Genomic DNA, 21827 nt, shown 5'->3' with positions numbered 1-21827 from the left:
TGGATCCCACATAGTACTCTATTAAGGAGATATTTTAATTATGCCACTTAGCAAATGTAGACATGGAAGTGGAGAAATGTCAGTAATTGGCCTCAGTGGGGAACTGACCTCTGCTGGCCACTGGACGTCAGAGTCCCAAATCCCTCAGCACTACCCGATGTGACATTCTGCAGGCGGTGGATCCCTGAACTCTCACCTCCGATCATTCTCATTATAGATTTGCACAGAGGCGGCTGCCCTCTGGTCAAGAGGGTCGGGGGTTTGTAGGAAGCTTGGGGTTTGATTACTGCCCTGCCTTTGCCCTCTCTGCCTCAGCCACAGAGCATCTTTGTCAACAACAGAGAGGGTGCCCTACACTGGGTGCCCTTTGAAAGAGCTTTTGACTCTGATCTGTATTTCACTTTCCTTATAGGTTCTATCGGCCTGTAGGGATGAGGTTTCATTTTAAATGAATATAGGGATTCTCTTGATTAAAAAGGACAAATGGGGGCTTTCCTGGTGGCTTAGTGCTCAGGAATCCACCTGCCAGCGCAGGAGACATGAGTTCGATCCCTGGTCTGGGAAATGCTCTGTGCCACGGAGCAGTGAAGCCCGGGGGCCGCAGCTGCTGAGCCCACGTGCTGCGGGTACTGGAGCCCGTGCACTCTAGAGCTGGTGCCCTGTGACGAGAGGAGCCTGCACCCCACAGCCAGAGAGTGGTCCCCACTCACTGCAACCAGAGAAAAGCCCCACAGCAGCAGAGAACCGGAAATAAATCAATAAAGATGTTTTTCTTTTTTAAAGAAAAAGGACAAGGGGTGATGTAGAATTCCATTTCTTCTCTACAGCTATCTAATGGCTCTGCTATTGAGGGGAAAAGCACAGATCCTTCATTCCTTTTTTATAGGGAGCAATTAATGAATAAAATGCAGTTAGATTTAGTTGAATTCTAGTGACTTGCTTTGAATTATTTTACATTAGTAGAATCATAATGAGATGTGGGGACATGTGGCTGTTTTATTTTTCCCCTTCGAGGTGTGTGTGTGTGTTTGTGTGTGCGTGTGCGCGCGCGTGTGTGTGTGTGGGCACACGCACTAATATTACCTTTTCTCCTTTGTTTTAGATGCTGTCGTTTTTTCAGGGAATGTTTACTTTCTATCATCAGGGCCATGAACTTGCCAAAGACTTCAATCACTACAAAATGGAACTACAGATCAACATTCAGAATGTAAGGAAATGAAAGCTCTGTCTTAAAAAAAAAAAAAAGACGTTTGAGAGATGTAGTTTTCTTTGGTGTATGGAAAGCCTTAAGGCTGAGCTGTTGGTACTGGGAAACTGAGGCTATGCTGCCACCTTCTGGTCAGTTCTCAGTATAACAGCTGCTCTCCAGCTAACGGAGGCTCAGGACACTGCCACCTGGCGGCTGCTTTTTTTTAAAGACGAATTCATTTTCTATAATTAATTTTCCTCTCTTATTTTCAGTCATGAGCTATGTTGTTATAATAAAATTTCACATATTTTGCCTAATCCCCCCATTTTCTTGTGATATAATTGACACACAGCACTGTATAAGTGGTACAGCTTAACAACTTACTAATTGCAAGATTATTTCCACTTTGGTTAACATCAGTCCCCTCCTGTAGTTAAATTTTTTTTTTCTTGTGACAATAACATTGAATGCCTCCTCTCTTAGCAGCTTTGAAACATGCCGTATGGTGATGTGACCTAGTCATTCCACATTTTGTAAGATGGTTCTAAGGATAACTTTTGTTGTGTAATTCTAAGTTTGATCTGTATGAAAGACAAAACTGTCCTCCAGTTAGATTTAAGGCATTTCAATTGAAATCTAAATTTCTTCTGTTTCCTGTATGACTTATTTGACGTTTATTCCCACATAGGCTCACGGTTCCAGTGGGATTTCTTTCCCGTGTTTTGTGCATGTTCACTAATACACTGGTGTTCACAGTTGCTGTTGGTCTTTTATTGTTTTCCTGGAAGAGGTATACTTTCTGTGAGGTCTTGAATAGAGATTTTTAAAGAACCTGATCTGTTAAATGGGTTTCCCAGGTGGCACCAGTGGTAAGGAGCCTGCCTGCCAGTGCAGGAGACTTAAGAGACTTGGACTTGATCCCTGGGTCAGGAATGTCCCCTGGAGGAGGGCATGGCAACCCACTCCAGGATTCTTGCTTGGAGAATCCCATGGACAGAGGCGCCTGGCGGCCTACAGTTCACAGGGCTGCAAAGAGTTAGACACGATTGAAGCGACTTAGCACAGCACAGCATAATGTTTTAAACAGTATAATATGTGATTTGATGAGAAGGTAGTAGATGTTTACCATTTCAAAACTTTATAGTTGATTTTGGAAGTTGGAATCTTTTCCTTGAAAAGCTATTCAAGTTATGTTTAGTATAATTTCAAATGTTGTTGAGAGTATAGTGAGTGAGTCTTGGGTCAAACTCCTAGCTCATCCTGAAAGACATACCAGGAGAAAGATGGGAATCTCTGTACTGTTTGCTACCTGACCTTCAGCTTCTTACAATCTTAGAAATTGAGAGTGAGGGGTTTTTGTGTAGATCTGGTTTCTAGGTTATTTTGGCATAGTTCCCTACGCTTGGAAATACAGATAATGAAATCTCTCATGTTTTGTAATTGGCGTGTCAGTTTTTGAAGATTGTTCATTCTGCTGAGTCATATGACTAATAAGAGTCGAGTCCTCCCTTCACCCCCCCCCCATATCAGTGACATAACGTGACACAGCTTAAAAATACGTCACGGTGTCTCTACGTGGGTTAGTCCTAACTTCAAAGCTGCCTCTGCCATCCTTAGTCTAAGGATGCTGTGATGTATCAGAAGACTTCTGCAGACGGCGGAACACAGTGTTCTCAAAAGCATGTTCCATAGTTAGTTTAGAAGATGAGGTGATTATCTTGATTTTTTTGCTTGTTTTTTCTCCACTACCTGACTGTGTAACTGTGTCTGTAGCTCACCTGTCAAGGGCAGGGCTGGCTGGTCTGGATGAGAGCCTTCAGGCAGAGCTAACCTGTAATTTGTGTAAAATGAGGAGGCAGGCCCCCTTATTCAAGAATGAAGAATTTCAGGGCGGCCACCGCAGAGCGTTAAATCCAGCGCCCAGCCATCTGCGTGTGGGCCTGGGTGACAGCTGAGGCGCCTGCCTGAGGAGCCGCGGGCCCTCCGGGTCTGGGGCGAGGTGTGGGGACTCGTCAGCCTCTCCTGGGGGCCCCGGAGGAGCCGTCCCTGGATTGCTCGCTTGTGTGGACCTCTGGGGTCCGGGGGCAATAGTTACCTTGTTGCTGTGTAGGTGCTAAGCAGTGTCTGACTCTTTCGCGACCCCATGGCCTGCCTTACATACCCCAGAATAGCTGGAGAGAGAGAGTCAGGATTTCAGTGGGCATGAACAGTACTCAGACCTGAACTACTGTGAGCAAAACTTGAAGCCAGGCTGCTGGCTGAGATGGTTCGCCTGGCCTGTAGCCTTAGTCTGCTTAGAACTTAGCACACACGCTTGTAACCTTAGTTTCCCACAAAGAGAGGGGCAGAGAGTAAGTTACTGAGAAGAAGCCCTCTCCCGTGTCCCCGGAGCGTCGGGATCGCCCTCAGTGAGCCGCCCGAGTGCCCCACCGTCCCTGTGAGTCCTCCGCTGCCTCCTGCTCGGGCTCTTCCCGAGGCCGCGCCGCCTCCGCCCACCTTCAGCCTGGGGACACCCGGGAGCCGCCGTGCTCTGCGCCGCTGCTTCCAGCTCATTCTCTCCCTTCAGCAAGACCAGCGCCCTGGAAACGCAAGCCACACGCTGCCTCAGTGAGGTACTGGTCTCAGCCGTGTGCCCCATCCTCCGATGATGCCAGCTCACAGTGTACTGAAGACTGCACGATACAGAAGGCCCAGCTGGGCGGGGGCACAGGAGGCTGGGGCAGCGCCGGAGAGTGGCACCGGCTGTGCCGCCGCCACGTGGGAGACAGCAGGCTGGTGGGGAGCGCCCAGCCCGGCGCCCTGTGACTGGGGAGTGGGTGGGGGCGCAGGGCAGGGCGGCTCCAGAGGGAGGGCATTTATACGTGGTCATGAGTGATTCGCTTTGGACGGCGGAAACCACCGCAAGATCGTAAAGCAGTTACCCTCCAATTAAAAAATAACCCAGCTGTGTGTGCCTCTTTCTGTTTGTTTAAGAATCTGGTTTTGGCTGCTCTGGGACTTCGCGGCTGCACACTCACTTTCTCTGCTTGCTGTTCGTGGCCTTCCCGTTGCAGTGATTCGTCTCGTTGTGGGTCCCGGGCTCTGGAAGTCGGGCTCAGGAGTTTTGGCGCACAGGCTTAGTTGCCCCATGACGGGTGGGATCTTCGCGGACCGGGAATTGAACCCGTGTCCTCCGCACTGGTAGGCCGATTCTTATCCGCCCGCACCACCAGGAAAGTCCCTGTTTGGTTTTAACGGATGTATGAGCTGTGCTCAGTCACTCAGTAGAGTCTGACTCTCCGCGACCCCGTGAACTGCAGCCCGCCAGGCTCCTCTGTCCGTGGGATTTTCCAGGCAAGGACGCGGGAGTGGCTTGCCATTTTCCTTCTCTTGGTGTGTAGCGGATTTAAAATGCAGTGCTAGTTTCCGGGGTACAGCAAAGTGATTCATACATAGATACAGGTGCAGTCTTGCTCAGGTTGTTTTCCTTTATACATTATTACACGACATTGAATATAGTTCCTCACGCTGCACAGTAGGTCCCTGGTGTTCGCCCGTTTCGTGTGTGCACGCTAAGGCGTTTAAGCCGTGTCCTATGCAGCCCTTGGACAGTAGCCCGCCAGCCTCCTCTGTCCCTGGAACTCCCCAGGCAAGGATACTGCAGAGGGTTGCCATGCCCCCTCAGCGGGTCTTTCTGACCCAGGGACCGAACCCACATCTCTTACGCCTCCTGCTTTGGCTCTTTACCGCGACAACCACCTGGGAAGCCCTTTATGCATAGTGATGTGTATAAATTAGGATAAATTCCTAATTTATCCCTCCCCACTTCCTCTTTGGTAAGCATTAGTTTCTTTTCTATGTGAGTCAGTTTTATAAATAAGTTCATTTGTATTATTTTTCAAGGTTCCACATTTAGGTGATAAGATGATAGTTGTCTTTCTGTGACTTACTTCTTTGTGATACTTTTTATACTGTGTGTGTTTATATATTGAAGGAAGTATACCTAGGTGTTGACACCAAATCTTAGAGTTAACTGTCTCTGTTCCATAGTGTTAGAGACAATTTTGGTCAACTTTTAGGTATTTCCCTGTAGTAAAAAATGGAAAAACAGTTTTATAATCAGAAAAAAAGGAAAAGTTACTTAAAAGTAGAGCAACCTGTTTTCCCCCTCCTGGTTTCACCTTTTCTGTTGTGAAATGGTTAGGCCTTTTTTTGAGAGAGAGACTCGGTCTTTTTTCCAGGTCCCATAATCTAGAGTAATTGATGGGCAGCAAAAAAGAGCAAGATGGTTTTTAAAAATTACATTTTTTCCCAGAAGAATGTAACTTGCATAAAAATTAAAGGATATTAAAAAAATTAATTAAAAACATTTTCTGATGTCTATCCCCAGAGAGACTAGAATAGAATTCTTCTGGAATAAGTAGAACCTGAGAAATTTTAGGGTTCTGGAGTCCCTAGAAGATACTAAGAATGGTTAATAAGAATTTATGGATATACACACATACGTGTTTGTTACAGTTTTGTGAGAAGAGCAGAACACCAAAACAAACTCTGTGACAAAAAGAGAGAGATTGGAAGTGGCTGTGAAACACGGGCAAAATGGTTTCTGAGGGTGAGCCTGTCTGTGGCCACTTTGTAATCCTGTTTGCTCCTCTTCTCACCTCCAGACAGCACTGTTTCTGCTCCCCTCTCTGTTTATAGGGCCATGATTAGCCTTTATAATCCGCCCCCCCCAAAAAAATTGAAAATGTACTTTTTCTTTCACTCAGATGTAAAATAATACAATTTTAGTTTTATACTGAAGATTCTCTTCTTTCCTTTGTTAGAGACTAATTGTCACTATTGAGAGGCTTCGTTGCAATTAAAAAATAATGACACTTACTTTGTTATCACATGCCACGTGTTACCTATGTGCAATTTGTTTACTCTACAAATGTGTCATAACATGTAGTCTTCAGAAATGTCCTGTGATGTAGCTTTCAAATTTCCACTTGCGCAGGTGAGGAAAAGGGGGAAAAATAACTTCCTCAAGTCATACCGCTTTAAAGCCGGGTGGCATTGGAACTTGGGCAGGCTTATTCCAGGGCCCAAGGTCACTGATTTCAGATTAGAAATAGGTTCACTCCTGAAACATCTGGGGTCAGTGAACACAGGAGTTGGGTAACATCTTGCCATGGCCATTTGGCTTCCTTGGACCTTAACAGTTCCTGGGTGACCTGGGCGTCCCTTTAGTGGTAAGACCTCAGACTTGAGTACGGGTGGGAAGCCTCAGCTCATGCCTGCCTCTCAGCAGTTCTAACCTGCATTCCCCTCGTCCCTGTGGAAGCTGTCCTTCAGGTGTTTAGACCTGATCACCTGTCGGTCTGGCGTCCATCCCATGCCCCTCTCCCCCTTTGTAAGGCTCTGGAGGGGGTGAGTTGGGGCTGCAGGGAGGGGTGTGTGTGGAGAGCCCTGCCCCTTCTTTTCTGTTTTATTGTTTGGGGAGGTTACTAAAGCAGGCTGCGGGGGACCTACCCTTGATGGTTTACAGCTCCTTCATGAAGCCCTCCTGGTACTTTTAATTATCCTCTCTCTTCTTTTGCTCCCTGGATGAGGTCATAGGGCCAGGATGAGAAAGCTTGAATGAAAAATGGCAATCTGAACTTGAGATCGGTCTTTGTTATCTGCCTGTGTGTGCTATGTGTGTGGTCAGTCGCGTCTGATTTTTTTGCGACCCCAAGGGCTGTATCCCCCAGGCTCCTCTGTCCATAGGATTTCCTGGGCGAGAATACTGGCGTGGGTTGCCGTTCCCTCCTCTGGGGGATCTTCCCAACCCAGGGATTGAACCCGAAGTCTCCTGTGTCTCCTGCACTGGCAGGCGGATTCTTTACCTCTGGTGCCGTCTGGGAAGCCTTGCTGTCTGCCTGTTAAGCTGTATTTCTGGGTCAGTGAGCAGTGCCTTCTCTCCCCTCCCTGCCAGTTTTGTAAATATGCCGAAGTATTTGAATTCCTGCTTAGTCCCCACTTTGAATCCTCCTCCCCACAACAGCTAATGTAATAATATATTTCTTATGAGACTTAAGACTCACCGATTTGGAAATGTGTTTTTTTTTTTTTTTTTTTAACCAAAGCATGCAAGGAAAGGAAATACGGCAATGGTGTTTTATAAGTATTAGAGATGCTAAACTCTCTCTAGGTTATTGTGAGGATTAAAGCACCGTAAACTGATTTCACAGCCTGGTGTGCTGTAGTCCACGGGGCCGCAAAGCATCAGAAACGACTTAGAACTGAATGACCAAAGTCTCAGTGTAAACCCTCTCATGTGACCTAGTAACATTTATAGTCTAACATTATTATTATTTGATGATCTCTTCCTGTACACCTGGAATTTAGAACCAGAAATTGCTAGATTCCAGTCGCTGTTCTGTTGTTGTTGCTAAGTTGTGTCCAGCTCTTTTGCAACCCCATGGACTAGAGCCCACCAGGCTCCTCTGTGCATGGGATTTCCTAGGCTAGAGCACTGGAGTGGGTTGCCACTTTCTTCTCCAGGGGATCTTCTTGACCCAGGAATTGAACCCACATCTCCTGCATTGCCAGGTGGGTTCTTTCCCATTGAACCTCCAGGGAAGCCCAGCCATTCTATTATTTGTGCTCTGATTTTTTAAAATGTAAATTTTGCCCTCATACATAATTTGCCTAAAGTGATACATTAAAAATACAGCTAACCTTTTCCCTTCCGGGTGCAGAGTCGCCAGCCTTGGAGGCAGGAGGGCAGTGAGCGGGGAGTACAGAGGCAGAATGCAGAGGAGGGGCTGGAAGCTTGAGAAGGTTGGCGACATCAGGTGGATGTGTTTGTTGAGCAAAGAAGTAAATGTATCGGGAATCGCGAGAGCCAGGTTTCTTACTGTCTGAAAAGAAACGCGCAGAGTTGGAAAGGGGGCTTCCCAGTGGTGAGGAACCTGCGTACCAGTGCAGGAGATGCCAGAGACCTGAATTCGGTTCCTGGGTCAGGAAGATGCCCTGGAATAGGAATTGGCAACCCACCCCAATATTCTTGCCTGGAGCATCCCCATGGACATCCCCATGGACAGAGGAGCCTGGCGGGCTGCAGTCCAATGGGGTCGCAAAGAGCTGGACACAGCTGAGCCAGTGAGCACACACACAGGAGAATGAAACAGGAGGTGGCCAGAAGGGGACCCTGCCGGTCAGATCCAGGACAGTTTGAGCATTAACTTCAATCAGGAGAGTTTGGGATGCAACTCGTTAGGTTAATGGCAGTGTGTGTGTCTGTGCACACGCGGGTGTGCTAGCATTTGTGTATATATAGCATGTCCATATGTGTGTGCATGTGTATATTAGACACACAGAGATGGAAAGAAGTGAGCGATGGGGAGAATCTCTGTAAAGTGACAAAGAAGGTGACTAAAATCAGGGTATAATTAGCTTTAAGATGCAGACCGGAAACCCCAGAGCATAAGAAATGGGAAGGCAAGAGATGGCCACCAGCAAGTGAGTCCCACCCTCTCTGCAGCCCCGCACATTTTTAGAGTGCATAAATGAATTAAAAACAACCTCTCAGCTTGTGTTTAAAATAAGCCTCTGTGGTTAAGTTTCTCCTTTACAATCTTCGTTTATCAAACTTTCCATCCCTTTCCAAAAATGGGCCATTCTATCATTTTTCTGCATTTAGAACCCTTGGTAACCCCTTTCATTGTAGGGAGGAGAGAGGAGGAATTTCAATAATAATTTTTCATCTCGGCTCCTCCACAGTTTCACATCAGCAGTTTTTCGGTACTAATACAATTATTTTCGAGTGTAGATGAAAGAGATGTCCGGAAACTTGGTGGTGCTGACTCGTCAGGTTTGCCTGGGTAATTTTGTCACTGCACCTTGCGTTTCCGTTTGCAGTCTAGCCGTTTGACAGAGATATTGACATCCCGTCTCCAGCGCTTCAGAAATGTGATTTGCCTCTTTAGATATCAAAGACATTATTCGTAGGTGAGATTTCCCTCCCCCTTCTTTATTCTGTGAAGAAATGTCATTTCCAAGTGCAATTACCACAGCCTGGGAAAAATGACACTGAGTTTTAGTAGTTTGCAAAGTAGAAGTAAGTTTTTCAGATTCTGAATACTTAGTTATATTGCTGGTAATGAGTCAGATTGATTGTTGCAAAGGAAAGACTTCCTTTTATGGCCTATATCTATGTTTTGTAAACCTAAGATTTAATAATATTGTGAGACATGCAGGCATGAATTCTTATGTTGAATAATGGAATTATTCTTGGTGTTAGACGTCTTCAAAGTAAATAACCTCTAGTAACCTTTGTTTCTATATGTCTATTAACTACTTAACCACTAATTTTTTTTCTTCGCACAATAATCTCAACAAAGAAGAGAAAATGGAAAGGATGGGCACGTTTTGAGAAATTGGTAGAAAAATGCTACAAATTTAATTATAGCTCTCCAGAGACTTGAAAATGTACTTAAAAATGAACTTAAGACTTATATGTGTTTCTAAAATCCATTTCAGACACGGAATCGTTTTGAAGGAACAAGGTCAGAAGTGGAAGAACTTATGAACAAGATCAGACAGAATCCCAAGGACCACAAACGAGCAAGTCAGTTTACAGCGGAAGGCTACTTGTATGTACAGGAGAAAAGTAAGAGACTCCCCCGCGGTGGCGACTAGCTCGTTGAAAATTATTAAAAAGTCGCACTGTCATCACTCTCTGATATTTTGGGAGCAACTTTTCCTACCCCTTTATTTGCTGTCTGAAGATGTAGGTTGCAGTTTTGGGGGGAAAACACATGCCTTCCCTAGGGAAAGGATGGTGAGATTAGGAACTCTGTGAGCACCCTGCTTTCCAGCCACAACCCACCGATTCTCCATCACACTTTGTTAAAGTTTGCTTGCAAGGGAGGAATGACTTGGTAACATCTGGAAGTGAGGTGGGTATTAGCTTTTCCTTCTTTTCTTCTCATCCTCGTCGTTAACACCAAAACCCAGCCACCCGCATACTCAAATGCACCTGCACCCCTTCCCAGAGCCCCGCTCTTCCATGTTGAGGTCAAGAAGGGCGCATGTCTCTCCTGCTTCCATGTCATTGCTTGTATGCTTTGTCTGAGATAGTTTTCTGTCCTTGTTAAAATTATCAGGGCAGTTGCATATGACTATGAAAAAAAAATCCTAGATGACATGCTAACTTACCTCCCTGAGTTCACAGCATTGTTTTTCTCTTAGTGAATGTGCAGTGTGTCAGTCAGCCAGTTCAGTCCCTCAGTCGTGTCCAGCTCTCTGTGACCCCATGAATCGCAGCACGCCAGGCCTCCCTGTCCACCACCAACTCCCGGAGTTCACTCAGACTCACGTCCATCGAGTCAGTGATGCCATCCAACCATCACCTGCCCCCCGTCCTTCCCAGCATTAGGGTCTTTTCCAGTGAGTCAACTCTTTGCATGAGGTGGCCAAAGTACTGGAGTTTCAGCTTTAGCATCAGTCCTTCCGATGAACACCCAGGACTGATCTCCTTTAGAATGGACTGGCTGGATCTCCTTGCAGTCCAAGGGACTCTCAAGAGTCTTCTCCAACACCACAGTTCAAAAGCATCAATTCTTCGGCGCTCAGCCTTCTTCACAGTCCAACTCTCACATCCATACATGACCACTGGAAAAACCATAGCCTTGACTAGATGGACCTTTGTTGGCAAAGTAATGTCTCTGCTTTTAATATGCTCTCTAGGTTGGTCATAACTTTCCTTCCAAGGAGTAAGTGTCTTTTAATTTCATGGCTGCAATCACATCTGCAGTGATCTTGGAGCCCCCCAAAATAAAGTCAGACACTGTTTCCACTGTTTCCCCGTCTATTTCCCATGAAGTGATGGGACTGGATGCCATGATCTTTGTTTTCTGAATGTTGAGCTTTAGGCCAACTTTTTCACTCCTCTTTCACTTTCATCAAGAGGCTCTTTAGCGCCTCTTCACTTTCTGCCATAGGGGTGGTGTCATCTGCATATCTGAGGTTATTGATATTTCTCCCAGCAATCTTGATTCCAGCTTGTGCTTCTTCCAGCCCAGCGTTTCTCATGATGTACTCTGCATATAAGTTGAATAATCAGGGTGACAACCTACAGCCTTGATGTACTCCTTTTCCTATTTGGAACCAGTCTGTTGTTCCATGTCCATGTCCACTGTTGCTTCCTAACCTGCGTATAGGTTTCTCAAGAGGCAGGTCAGGTGGTCTGGTATTTCCATCTCTTTCAGAATTTTCCACAGTTTATTGTGATCCACACAGTCAAAGGCTTTAGTATAGTCAGTAAAGCAGAAATAGATGTTTTTCTGGAACTCTTGTGCTTTTTCCATGATCCAGCGGATGCTGGCAATTTGACCTCTGGTTCCTCTTCCTTTTCTAAAACCAGCTTGAACATCTGGAAGTTCACAGTTCACGTACTGCTGAAGCCTGGCTTGGAGAATTTTGAGCATTGCTTTACTAGTGTGTGTGATGAGTGCAATTGTAGAGTAGCCTTATTTTGAAATTGAAGCACCCATGATGCTTTCAGACTTCTGACAGTTTGGTCTTACTTTAATGGTGAGGCTTTTGCGCTTTACCTCTTCAACTGTGGAGCCTGATTGCTGGTTAGTAGGAGGGGTAGTGGGCTTCCCAGGTGGTGCTAGTGGTAAAGAGTCCTCCTGCCCGTGCAGGAGATGGAAGAGACTGGGCTTCGATTCTTGGATCAGGAGGATCCCCTGGAGGAGGGCATGGCAACCCGCTCCAGCGTTCTTTCTGGCATAATCCGATGGCTAGAAGGGCCTGGCGGGCTACAGTGGGTGGGGCTGAAAGCCAGCCGTGACTTGGGGACTAAGCATGCACACACGGAAGGAGTGGTGTGGAGAATCTTCCTTTATGTCCTGTTTCCCTCCACCCTTGATGTAGTTAGGGTGCTTTAATTTGCCAAGTGTGACTCTTGCAGCAGGATTTCCAAACTGACCAGTTTTGTAGCAGAGAGGTTCAGGGAGCAGAGTGGTGGTTCTTTTTCCATGTGCCCTTCTTTACCGTGGGCTTAGTCTTAGTGTCTCATGAAGGACCGTTACTGGCATGGCAGAACTGTAAAAATTTGTTTAAATTTTTTTAGTCTCCCCACCCCCCCCGCCAAAAAAAAAAAAAACCTGAGAGGTAATTTATTTTTACAAATTTTGGTTGAATGGCAAAATCATGTCATTTCTAATGGTGCTGTTAGGAACAACAGCTACTGAGCTGTGTGTATAGAGTGAATGTTTCATTAAAAATTTTTTTTACCAGAGTATAGTTGATCTATAATGTGTTAATTTCTGCTTTACAGCAAAGTGAGTCATTTATACATATATTTGTTTTCTTTTTCATATTTTTTCCATTGTGATTAATCATAGGACATTGGATATAGTTCCCTGTGCTATACAGTGAATGGGACCTTGTTTATCCATCCTATGTATTACTAGTTTGCTAATCCCAGGTTCTCAATCCTTTCCTCCCCCTCTAATTTTTTTAATCTTCTTAACAGTCAAGTGCAACAAATCACAAGACTCTTTTTTTAGACTTACAGTTGTTGGTTAACTTACTGACTTTGAGAGAGATGGGGCTGAAATTGGACCGAAAAAACTACAGTGACAGAGGTCTTCACTTATTAGCTGTATGCCAGGCGCTGTGCTAAACTCTTGATCCATCTTGTTTTATTTAAAGCATTAAGAACCCCTATGAATTGTAAGGTGCTGTTGTCACCCCATTTACCAGTGAGAACACAGAAGCACTGAGGGGTTAACAACGCTCCTTCGATCACGATCACACACCTCTTTAATACTGGAACTGTCCGAGACTCACGTCTGTGTTGGGCCTCCTGTGTGGCTCAGCTGGTGAAGAATCCACCTGCAATACGGGAGACCTGGGTTCGATCCCTGGGTTGGGAAGATGGCCTGGAGGAGGGAATGGTTATCCACTCCAGTATTCTGGCCTGGAGAATCCCATGGACAGAGGAGCCTGGCAGGCTGCAGTTCATGGGGTCACAAAGAGTTGGACACGACTGAGCGACTTACACACACACACGAGTCTGTGTTGCACCCTCTCTGTCATATTGCCTGAAACTTGGACGGTGTGAAAAGCCGTCACTAATCTCTGTGCTTAGGGCTGGTTGAGTGGGGTCCGGTGGAGTCAGGGGGGGATGGCAGCTTAATCAGTGAAGCACCTTGATATCTGGGCAAGAGATTCTGAGGTTTGGCTTTGCCATTTGGTCTAAGTCTAAGATTTTTTAGATTAAAAAGACAGTAATATACTTATCGTCTCTTGAGGTATTTTTCTTGGTGTTGAATGAAATACCCAAGCAGTATTTTTATGAATCAGAGAACAGAGTGCACATGCTTGCTGTTAATCACACACACACACACACACACACACGCACACACACACACACGCACACACACACAGGCACACACCCCCCCCCCCAGGGGTCCCAAACTCTGGCCCAGCACTGAGGATGTTTTGAGGTGAGATTTATTGTGGTCTAGTAACCCCTTTCTTATCTCCCCTCCACCCAAGGTGATGTAATTCATTTTTCCAGAAGCTAAATGCATTTCTTTTAAATGAGTCCTTTCCCCCCCTCCTAAGTTTGCTCTTTTTGATTTTTAGGTATAAAACTCTATATTTTTAGGCTTTATTTATATTTTCAGCTGGGATGATGTTGATAATAGGTGTTGACTTTTTTTAAATTTTAATGTCCTTTCTTGATAAAAGAAAAAATTAACCTGAATGGGACCTCGCTTTTCCTTTGCTGTGTTGGAACCGTTCTAGGTCTCCCGACTTGGGACCATTTTCTTTTAAGAGCTCTGATGGGTGTGATACTGACTAAGCAAGAGGTAGAAACTGGTTCCAGAAATGTTCTGGTGCACATGTGGATGTCTCTCTCTTCTGTTCTTCACACGTCGTTTAACTTTAGTTTTCCTTTCGGCTGCTCTGGGTCTTTGTTGCTGCGAGCGGGCTTTCTCTAATGATGGAGAGTGGGGGCTGCTCTTTAGCTGTGGCCCACAGGCTTCTGTCACAGCACGTGGACTTAGTTGCCCTGAGGCATGGGGGATCTTTGTTCCCGGACTGGGGATCACGCTCTTGTCCCCTGCATTAGCGGGCAGATTCTTAACCGATGGACCATCAGGGAGGTCTCATACTTCACTTTAAAGTTTAACTTTGACATCGTTAGGAAGGATAGCTGCTTACAAGGTGCTTTAGTGGGCTTAAAGCACTGGATAGATTTATAGTCTACGTACTTTTCTGCACTGTGATCCTACAATTCTATTATTTTGAGAGGCCAGAATTGAATCCAAAACCATCACACATATCTGGTGGCATTCTTGGAATTCTCATGAGCTATTCATACCTAGACAAAAACAAAAAGTACAGTTTACAATTAGGAGATTTTCATGTATGAGATAACAGTCTAGCAGATCATGTGAAAAATATGTCTTTAAATTATTTATTTGTTGCAGAGAACTGTTAGGACCTTTTCTCAAACTGTCTCCATGAGCCCTCTTATTTCCCCTAGCTTTTCCCTTGTCTTAGATGAGCTGTGTTGCTGATTTGTTTCCTTGAGCTGTATTAGTTGCCTTTTCTTGGGTTTTTTCTCTTGAGCAATATAGAGTTCTGCATATCTGTTTGTTTGTAAGGAAACATGTAAAGTTCTGTTTCTTGTTGCAGGGCCTCCTCCATTCGGTTCCAGCTGGGTCAAACACTACTGCATGTATCGGAAGGCAGCCAAGAAGTTCACTATGATCCCGTTTGAGCACAGATCCGGGGGGAAGCTTGTAAGTGTTTCCTTTTTATGCTTTGTACTGTCTGTGAGGTCTTTGAGGGCATCATTTTAATGTTGTTTTCATTCACTAATGATAAATACCTTCTGTTTTGTTTTTAGAATGAAAAGATTGTTTTTTTTTTTCTAAATAAAATTGGCTGGAAAATAATTTCTGTATTTCTGGCATGTGGTTTTAAGAAAATATTTTAAAAATGTTTATTTGGCTGCCCCAGGTCTTAGTCCTGGCATGCTGATCTCTTATGGGTGGGATGTGGGCTCTAGTTCCCTGACCAGGGATTGAACCCAGGCCCCTTGCCTTGGAAATGCGGAGTCTTAGCTACTGGACCACCAAGGATGTCCTGTTGGCATGGATTTTTATGGTCAGGTTTTTTTTTTTTTAAAGAAAGAATTATTTGACGTCCCTGTTACTGGAAGATACAGTTCATACCTTCAGCATGCTTTCCTGACTCAGGGGGCTGACTGCTCAGGATTTACAGGGGAGGCCTGACGTTGTACATGGTGATGGTGGTTTAGTTGCTAGGTCGTGTCCAACTCTTGCTATCCCCACCATGGGGATGGCCCTCCAGGTTCCTCTGTCCACGGGATTTCCCGGGCAAGAAGGCTGGAGTGGGTTGTCATTCTCCTCCTCCAGGGGAATCTTCCCAACCCAGGGATTGAACCCACATCTCTCTCAGATTCTTCACTGACTGAGCCACGTGCACACATATATTCACATAAATGAAAAGATTACAGAGTAGGTGATCTGTAGTGAGGTTGCTGCTTTCCATTCAGACTTGAACCTTCTCACTTGGACACTCACCATCAGTTTACACCTCCTGTAGAAATAAACACCACAGCAGCTCGTGATACAGGAAATGTATGTGAGAAGCCCGCAGGAGCTGTCTGGGTGGAAAAGGTGGTCTTTGTTTTAAAGCAGAAGCTGTAGCTCTTAGCAACAATAATAGTCAACACAGAGCTCCTCTCACTAACATTGAGTGTAACTGGTGACACATTTTAAGGTTAATTCATTGCTTGCTGGGTGGATGGGCATAATTTAGCTTCTGTGAATACAGAATTAACCCAAGTTCACTTCTGTTTACACATGCTTTGCATCGTCCTGAAAACTGTTTAAAGCTGCTTATAATAGAAGCACATTTTCGTGATATCAAAATACACATGCAAGATTGTGGCCCTGGTAAAGAAGAGGAAGCCAGGATGTCACCCCTGGAGGGGGATGGGTTTTGTTGTTTTTGTATGCTTTTTTTTTTTTTTAAAGATCACAGTCATTTATTTTTGTCAAATGTAACTAAAGTTTAATGGATACAATCAGGAATAATTTGTTAAGAACATATCAGACTCAGAGAAGGCAAAATTTGTTGTTAAGAGAAGCATCAAATCTAATAAGAGAGCAAACTCCGGGAATGATCAGCAACTGTGGGCAACTCATTAACCAAATGCTCGTGATTACTTTATACCTCTGAGGAGCACTATATGATCAGAAGTTGTGGTGAGAGGATAAATATGGACTAACTTCTGTATTTCTGTACACTTCTTCCAGGTTTTACAAATTTTATATTTAATGGGAGGATAATTGCTTTACAGTGTTTGTTGGTTTCTGCCATACATCAACATGAGTCAGCCATAGGTATATATAGGAACCCTCCCTCTTGAACACCGCCCACCCCCCATACTCTTTAATGACAAACCGAGCATGGGATTGGAGTGTGAGTTTCCTATCAGAGCCGACTCAAGACCCAAGACACACCTGCTTAGTGGTGTCTTTCTGTTTTAGCCCCAAATAATAAATACATTAAAAATATGATGACTGTGATATTTCAAATGTTTTTACATCTGAATGCTGGTGTAATATTAGAGATCTTCACATTCCAGAAAATACTAAAATATTCCAGAAGTGTTTCTCAGACTCTTATTAAGTTTCTTACTGAGAACCTGTTTTTGCATTCTTCTATCTCCTATTTTCTGCTGCTTTTTAAAGCTCTTGGAGAGGGTGGTTAACTGAGATAAAATGGTACCATCTTTAACTGAACACTCAGTAAAGGTAAATTCAGGGTGATTCACTGAGGAAACAGCAAAACACATAGATGTGTTGGGAAGATCCCCGGGAGAAGGAAATGGCAACCCACTCCAGTATTCCTGCCACGCGTGATCCCCTGGACAGAGGAGCCTAGTGGGCTGCAGTCCATGGGGTTACAAAGACTTGGGCACAGCTGAGCACACACACACATGAATGGCATGGTTCTAGCTTGAGATGATCACAATGGCTGATCCAAGGTCCTTCGTGTACTTTTAGGTAGATTCCTATGGAATTGAAGTTTCTGTAGGTCAGAAATGGTTACCTGTGGGCTGTTTCATGTGGTATAATGTAATGTGAAATGCAAATACATTATCATTTTTTTTAACAAGAGGGCAATAAGAATAACAAATGTAGACATGTGGAAACTATATTGTTAACCCACCTTTTAGAATTAGCACTCATAAGGTCTGGTTTAACGTTACTGTAACTGAAGCAGGGTCTAAAACATCTTAAGAAAAGGTCAGTTACAGAAATGGCTATGGTTCTAAATAAACTGGTTCAAAAGAGAATAGGATAGAGGAACCTAAAATCTGAACCTTGCCTCCTCTCCCCGCTTCAAGTATAGGATACTTAACTCTGTATGTTCATCCTGTAGTGTTTGAAAATGCTTAAAATGATTCTTTGCAGGGGGATGGAGAGGTCTTCTTTTTGAAAGAATGTATCAGGAGACATACTGACTCCATCGACAGAAGGTTTTGCTTTGACGTGGAAGCTGCTGACCGGTAAGTTATTGGAATTACTGGACTTCGTGGAAGGAGTCGTCTAAGAAAATGTTCTTAAAAAATAGTTAATTGCAGCTCGGATTTCTGTGGCCTGGGAGGCTGTTATCTTTCCATTTTTCCAAGCTGTGTATTCGCTGTGGGCTGTCCTGTGTTGGTCACTGGGTTTGGCTGTGGAATGAGAGGTTAGTCTTGGCCCCAGTTTGCAGTCACTTTAACTAGTGTTGTCGCTTAAACAGTGACCTTGGGGCGTTTCATTGTTGATCCAAGCCTCCTTTTCTGGCACTAAAAGTGTGAGGCGTGAAGATGAGGAAGTAGGCGATAGAGCTGGAAAGAGGTGGTTGTGGCTGTTCACATGCAGTAGTAGTCGTTTTTCTGTGTGGGAATTTTCCATATATATATATGGAAAGGTAATAGAAGGTCACAGGCAAACTCTGTTTATTCAAAGACTAGTTATTTATTTTTTTTGTGTGTGATATAACTTTCAGTTATTTAGTTAGAAAAGAATCTTTGCTGGAGGGAAAGAAGTGAAAAAAGAAAAACAAAGCTCATTTGTCAATATTACTACCTGCCTGGCATTTATTTCTGTGTCCTTTCATAGTACTAAGGAAAATCATGGTGCGCATAGAATATTTCTTTTCTGATGACTGATGGTGTGAAGGTTTCTTGCCAGCCTTAGTTATGGGCAGCAATGGTCTCTAGATAATGATGTTTCATATTTGTATAATAAAAGTTTACACTATGAGATTTTTTAAACACAAGTTCATTTCAGATCAGGACCCAAGAATACAAAAATAATTGATGTTTCCTCTTCCATCAGATGATATAACTGAGTCTATGGGATTCATTCAGTAAATGCATTGAAGACCAGGTACATAAAAATGTGTGTTTATGTACCATGATAATATGGTAATACAATAAAAAGGACAAATGGTTTAATAAGCCTTTTGCCAAGATTATAAAAAAAGAGAATGTCATTGTAAAAGAGGTTAAATTTCAAGCCAGTAAGGATAAGTTAAAAAACTTTAAGAGATTCGGGCTGTATAATACCACTTGAGCGTAAATATGTATGTACACGCCCATTGTAAGCATTGACTGAGTTTTCTGTAAGTACCAGACAGTGTTCTGAATTCTTCTCTTCTTTACCTCATTTTATCCTCAGCCCAGCTCTGTCAGGTAGACATTATGCTTCTCATTTTATGATGAAAAACGGAGCCTTATGTGGTTCTCCTAAGGTCGTGTAGCTAGTAAGTGGAAGAGCTGAGATTTGAACTGCTGCATTTGCCCCTGGAACCCAGGCTCTTAACTGCTCTGCTGCAGGCATCAGAGTATAACTGTGTAAGTGTGTTGCCTCTGAAACAGTTGACAGAGGTGAGTCAGCACCTCTTACCAGGTGCTTATTTTCTGATGTCTTATCAGAAAATCTGTCAAGTGAGGTTAATCTGCATTTCTTTGAAAGGGTAATTCTAGTACTTGGATTTATTGGTTTAATTTTGTATTATTTTAATTTTGTATTAATTTTTCCCAGTCCTGTGTTTTCTCTAAGACCTTGATCATGCCAAATGCTCTTCTTCATTGAGATCCTTATTACAATAACCATTGAATTGACCAAAAAGTTTGTTTCGGTTTTTCTGCAAGATGTTATGGAAAAACCTGAACAAACTTTTTGACCAACCCAGTACTTTCCACCCCTCACAAAGGTTGACAAGTAGTTACTATGGAGGTACTTTCATAATGATGGTATTTTGTATGGAGACCCTCAGAACGGGGGAAGACGTTAGAGGTGATCTATTTTAAAGCAGAGACATTACTTTGTCAACAAAGGTCTGTCTAGTCAAGGCTATGGTTTTTCCAGTGGTCATGTATGGATGTGAGAGTTGGACTATAAAGAAAGCTGAGCACTGAAGAATTAATGCTTTTGAACTGTGGTATTGGAGAAGACTCTTGAGAGTCCCTTGGACTGCGAGGAGATCCAACTAGTCCATCCTAAAGGAGATCAGTCCTGGGTGTTCACTGGAAGGACTGATATTGAAGCTGAAACTCCAATACTTTGGCCACCTGATGCGAAGAGCTGCCTCATTTGAAAAGACCCTGATGTTGGGAAAGATTTAAGGCAGGAGGAGAAGAGGAAGACAGAGGATGAGATGGTTAGATGGCATCACCGACTCAATGGACATGAGTTTGGGTAAACTCTGGGAGTTGGTGATGGACAGGGAGGCCTGGCGTGCTGTGGTTCATGGGGTCACAAAGAGTAGGACACGACTGAGCGACTGAACTGATTTTAGTGGTTTTCAAACTGCTCTGTAGGGATATCTTCTTTTCAAGTGAAAACTTTACACTTAGGCATATATAAGTCAGGAAAAAAGAGAGTTAGTTCCTTTATTAAAGTGAGGAGGGGGCCTGGAGGGCTTCCTAGGTGGCATTAGTGGTAAAGAATCCAGCTGCCAGTGCAGGAGACATAAGAGATGTGGGTTCAGTCCCTGGATTGGGGAGGTCCCCTAGAGGAGGGCATGGTAGTTCATGCCAGTATTATTGCGTGGAGAATCCCATGGACAGAGAGGAGCCTGGCAGGCTGCAGTCCATGGGATCACAGAGAGTCGGACATGACTGAAGTGACTTAGCATACGCGCATGCTGGGAACCTGGATCCTTACCCTCTCAGCTGCCTTCTTCTTGAAGAAATCACTGATTTACTTCCACTGATGCCCAGAGCTGCTTTCTGGGAACTGGGTGGAGGCGGACCAGTAATCTAGGTTATGTGATTCAAGAAAGGCATAGAGGATCTAACATCGAAATGATAACTGAAGGTGTATTTGGAGTCAGCTGGGACTGATTGAGACACATTCCAGGCAGAGTGATTAACATGTGTAAAGTTCTGGAGACAAGAGAGAGCGTGGTCCATGTGAGGTTCCCCTGGGGATGGACACCCAGCATCACTGGAGCAGAGAGCCAGGGAGGATGGAGATAAGGCTGGACAGTGGGGGTCAGGGCCTGACCTTGAGGTTTTGAGCTTAATGTATTAAACCTTGAGGTTTTAAGCAGGGCATTGAGTGATACGTTCATATTTTTCAAAATCCACTGTGGCAGAGTAGAGAAAGTTTAGAAATGGCAGGAATGGTTGGAAGGGTTATGGATTGGTGTGGTTGTGGCAGAAATGGAGGCCAGAGTGTCTGCTTGAGGAAGACTTTTAGAGAGAAATTTACAGAAACATTGGATATTAGATTCCAGGGTGAAGGAGGGAAAGGTTTCTGGCTTGAGCAACTAGGTGGTGCCGTTTGCTACGATGGGAGAAGCAGAAGGCACGAGGATGGAGGAAGCTGGTGCCTTCAGTGGTGGGCCTGTGGGGTCAGCTTGCTGTGGGCCATTCAGTGGCACACGTAGCAGGCAGTTAATTGGGTGTAGCCCTCGGCAGCTTCAGCAGCACCGGACTCGAGCTGACCTTGGACCTCCTGCAACTCTCCATCCCGTGACTGTCACCGCAGGGAACCAGGCTGGTCCTCCCCCAGTTTGGGCAGCCTGTCCGTTTTCAGCCGTGCACCTTATGGTGCTATTTCCCACTGTGGCGTTTGTTTCTCCATCCATTCACGTGGTTTCACCCTCAAAGTATCTCTCTCTACAGTCTGTTCTCTTCTTCCTTTTTTCCGTGTTTGGAACCGCATGCAGACTTCTTAAGTTCCTATGTCGGTGTGCCTTCCTTTTACGCTTTCCTTGGTGATTTCAGTGTCACCTCAGGTAATTCGTAGGACTTTGCTGCTTTCTCCTTGGACGCCTCTCCTTCAGTCCTCTGTTCCTCCCCTTCCCTCAGTCATTTCCTGTCATGCCCACTCCTTAGATCTTATCACCAGGATGGGCACCCTGTCCGCCATCTCAATTGTGAGGCTTCCTCCTTCCAACACCGCCTACTATTCTTCTCTGCTTACCCTTCCCTAGTAAGTAGCCTTCGCTTGCAATCAACTGATCCTACTTTCCTCAGCCCCTCACACCCTCACTTCTTTCCATGTGTGAATGGAATTTCAGTGTGTGAATTTGTCATTTGTTAAAGTCACTCTTTTCAATACACTCA

General features: G+C 44.5%; 1 protein-coding gene across 5 annotated transcripts in view; it reads left to right on the top strand.

Moving 5' to 3' along the window:
- Positions 1-21827, top strand: part of ARHGAP10 (Rho GTPase activating protein 10) — a 375744-nt gene that overhangs the window by 149051 nt on the left and 204866 nt on the right. For all 5 annotated transcript variants that reach the window (XM_060400981.1, XM_015101370.4, XM_060400980.1 and 2 more), the window contains 4 exons: positions 1103-1207; positions 9677-9806; positions 14858-14964; positions 17674-17768. In XM_060400981.1, coding sequence (XP_060256964.1) covers positions 1103-1207; positions 9677-9806; positions 14858-14964; positions 17674-17768 — 437 coding nt within the window. The remainder of the gene's footprint in view (positions 1-1102; positions 1208-9676; positions 9807-14857; positions 14965-17673; positions 17769-21827) is intronic.

Source organism: Ovis aries, chromosome 17 (assembly GCF_016772045.2).
Source record: "Ovis aries strain OAR_USU_Benz2616 breed Rambouillet chromosome 17, ARS-UI_Ramb_v3.0, whole genome shotgun sequence".
Lineage (NCBI taxonomy): Eukaryota > Metazoa > Chordata > Mammalia > Artiodactyla > Bovidae > Ovis > Ovis aries.
The sequence above is the reverse complement of the archived record's forward strand: the minus strand, read 5'-3'. Positions and strand labels throughout refer to the sequence as shown.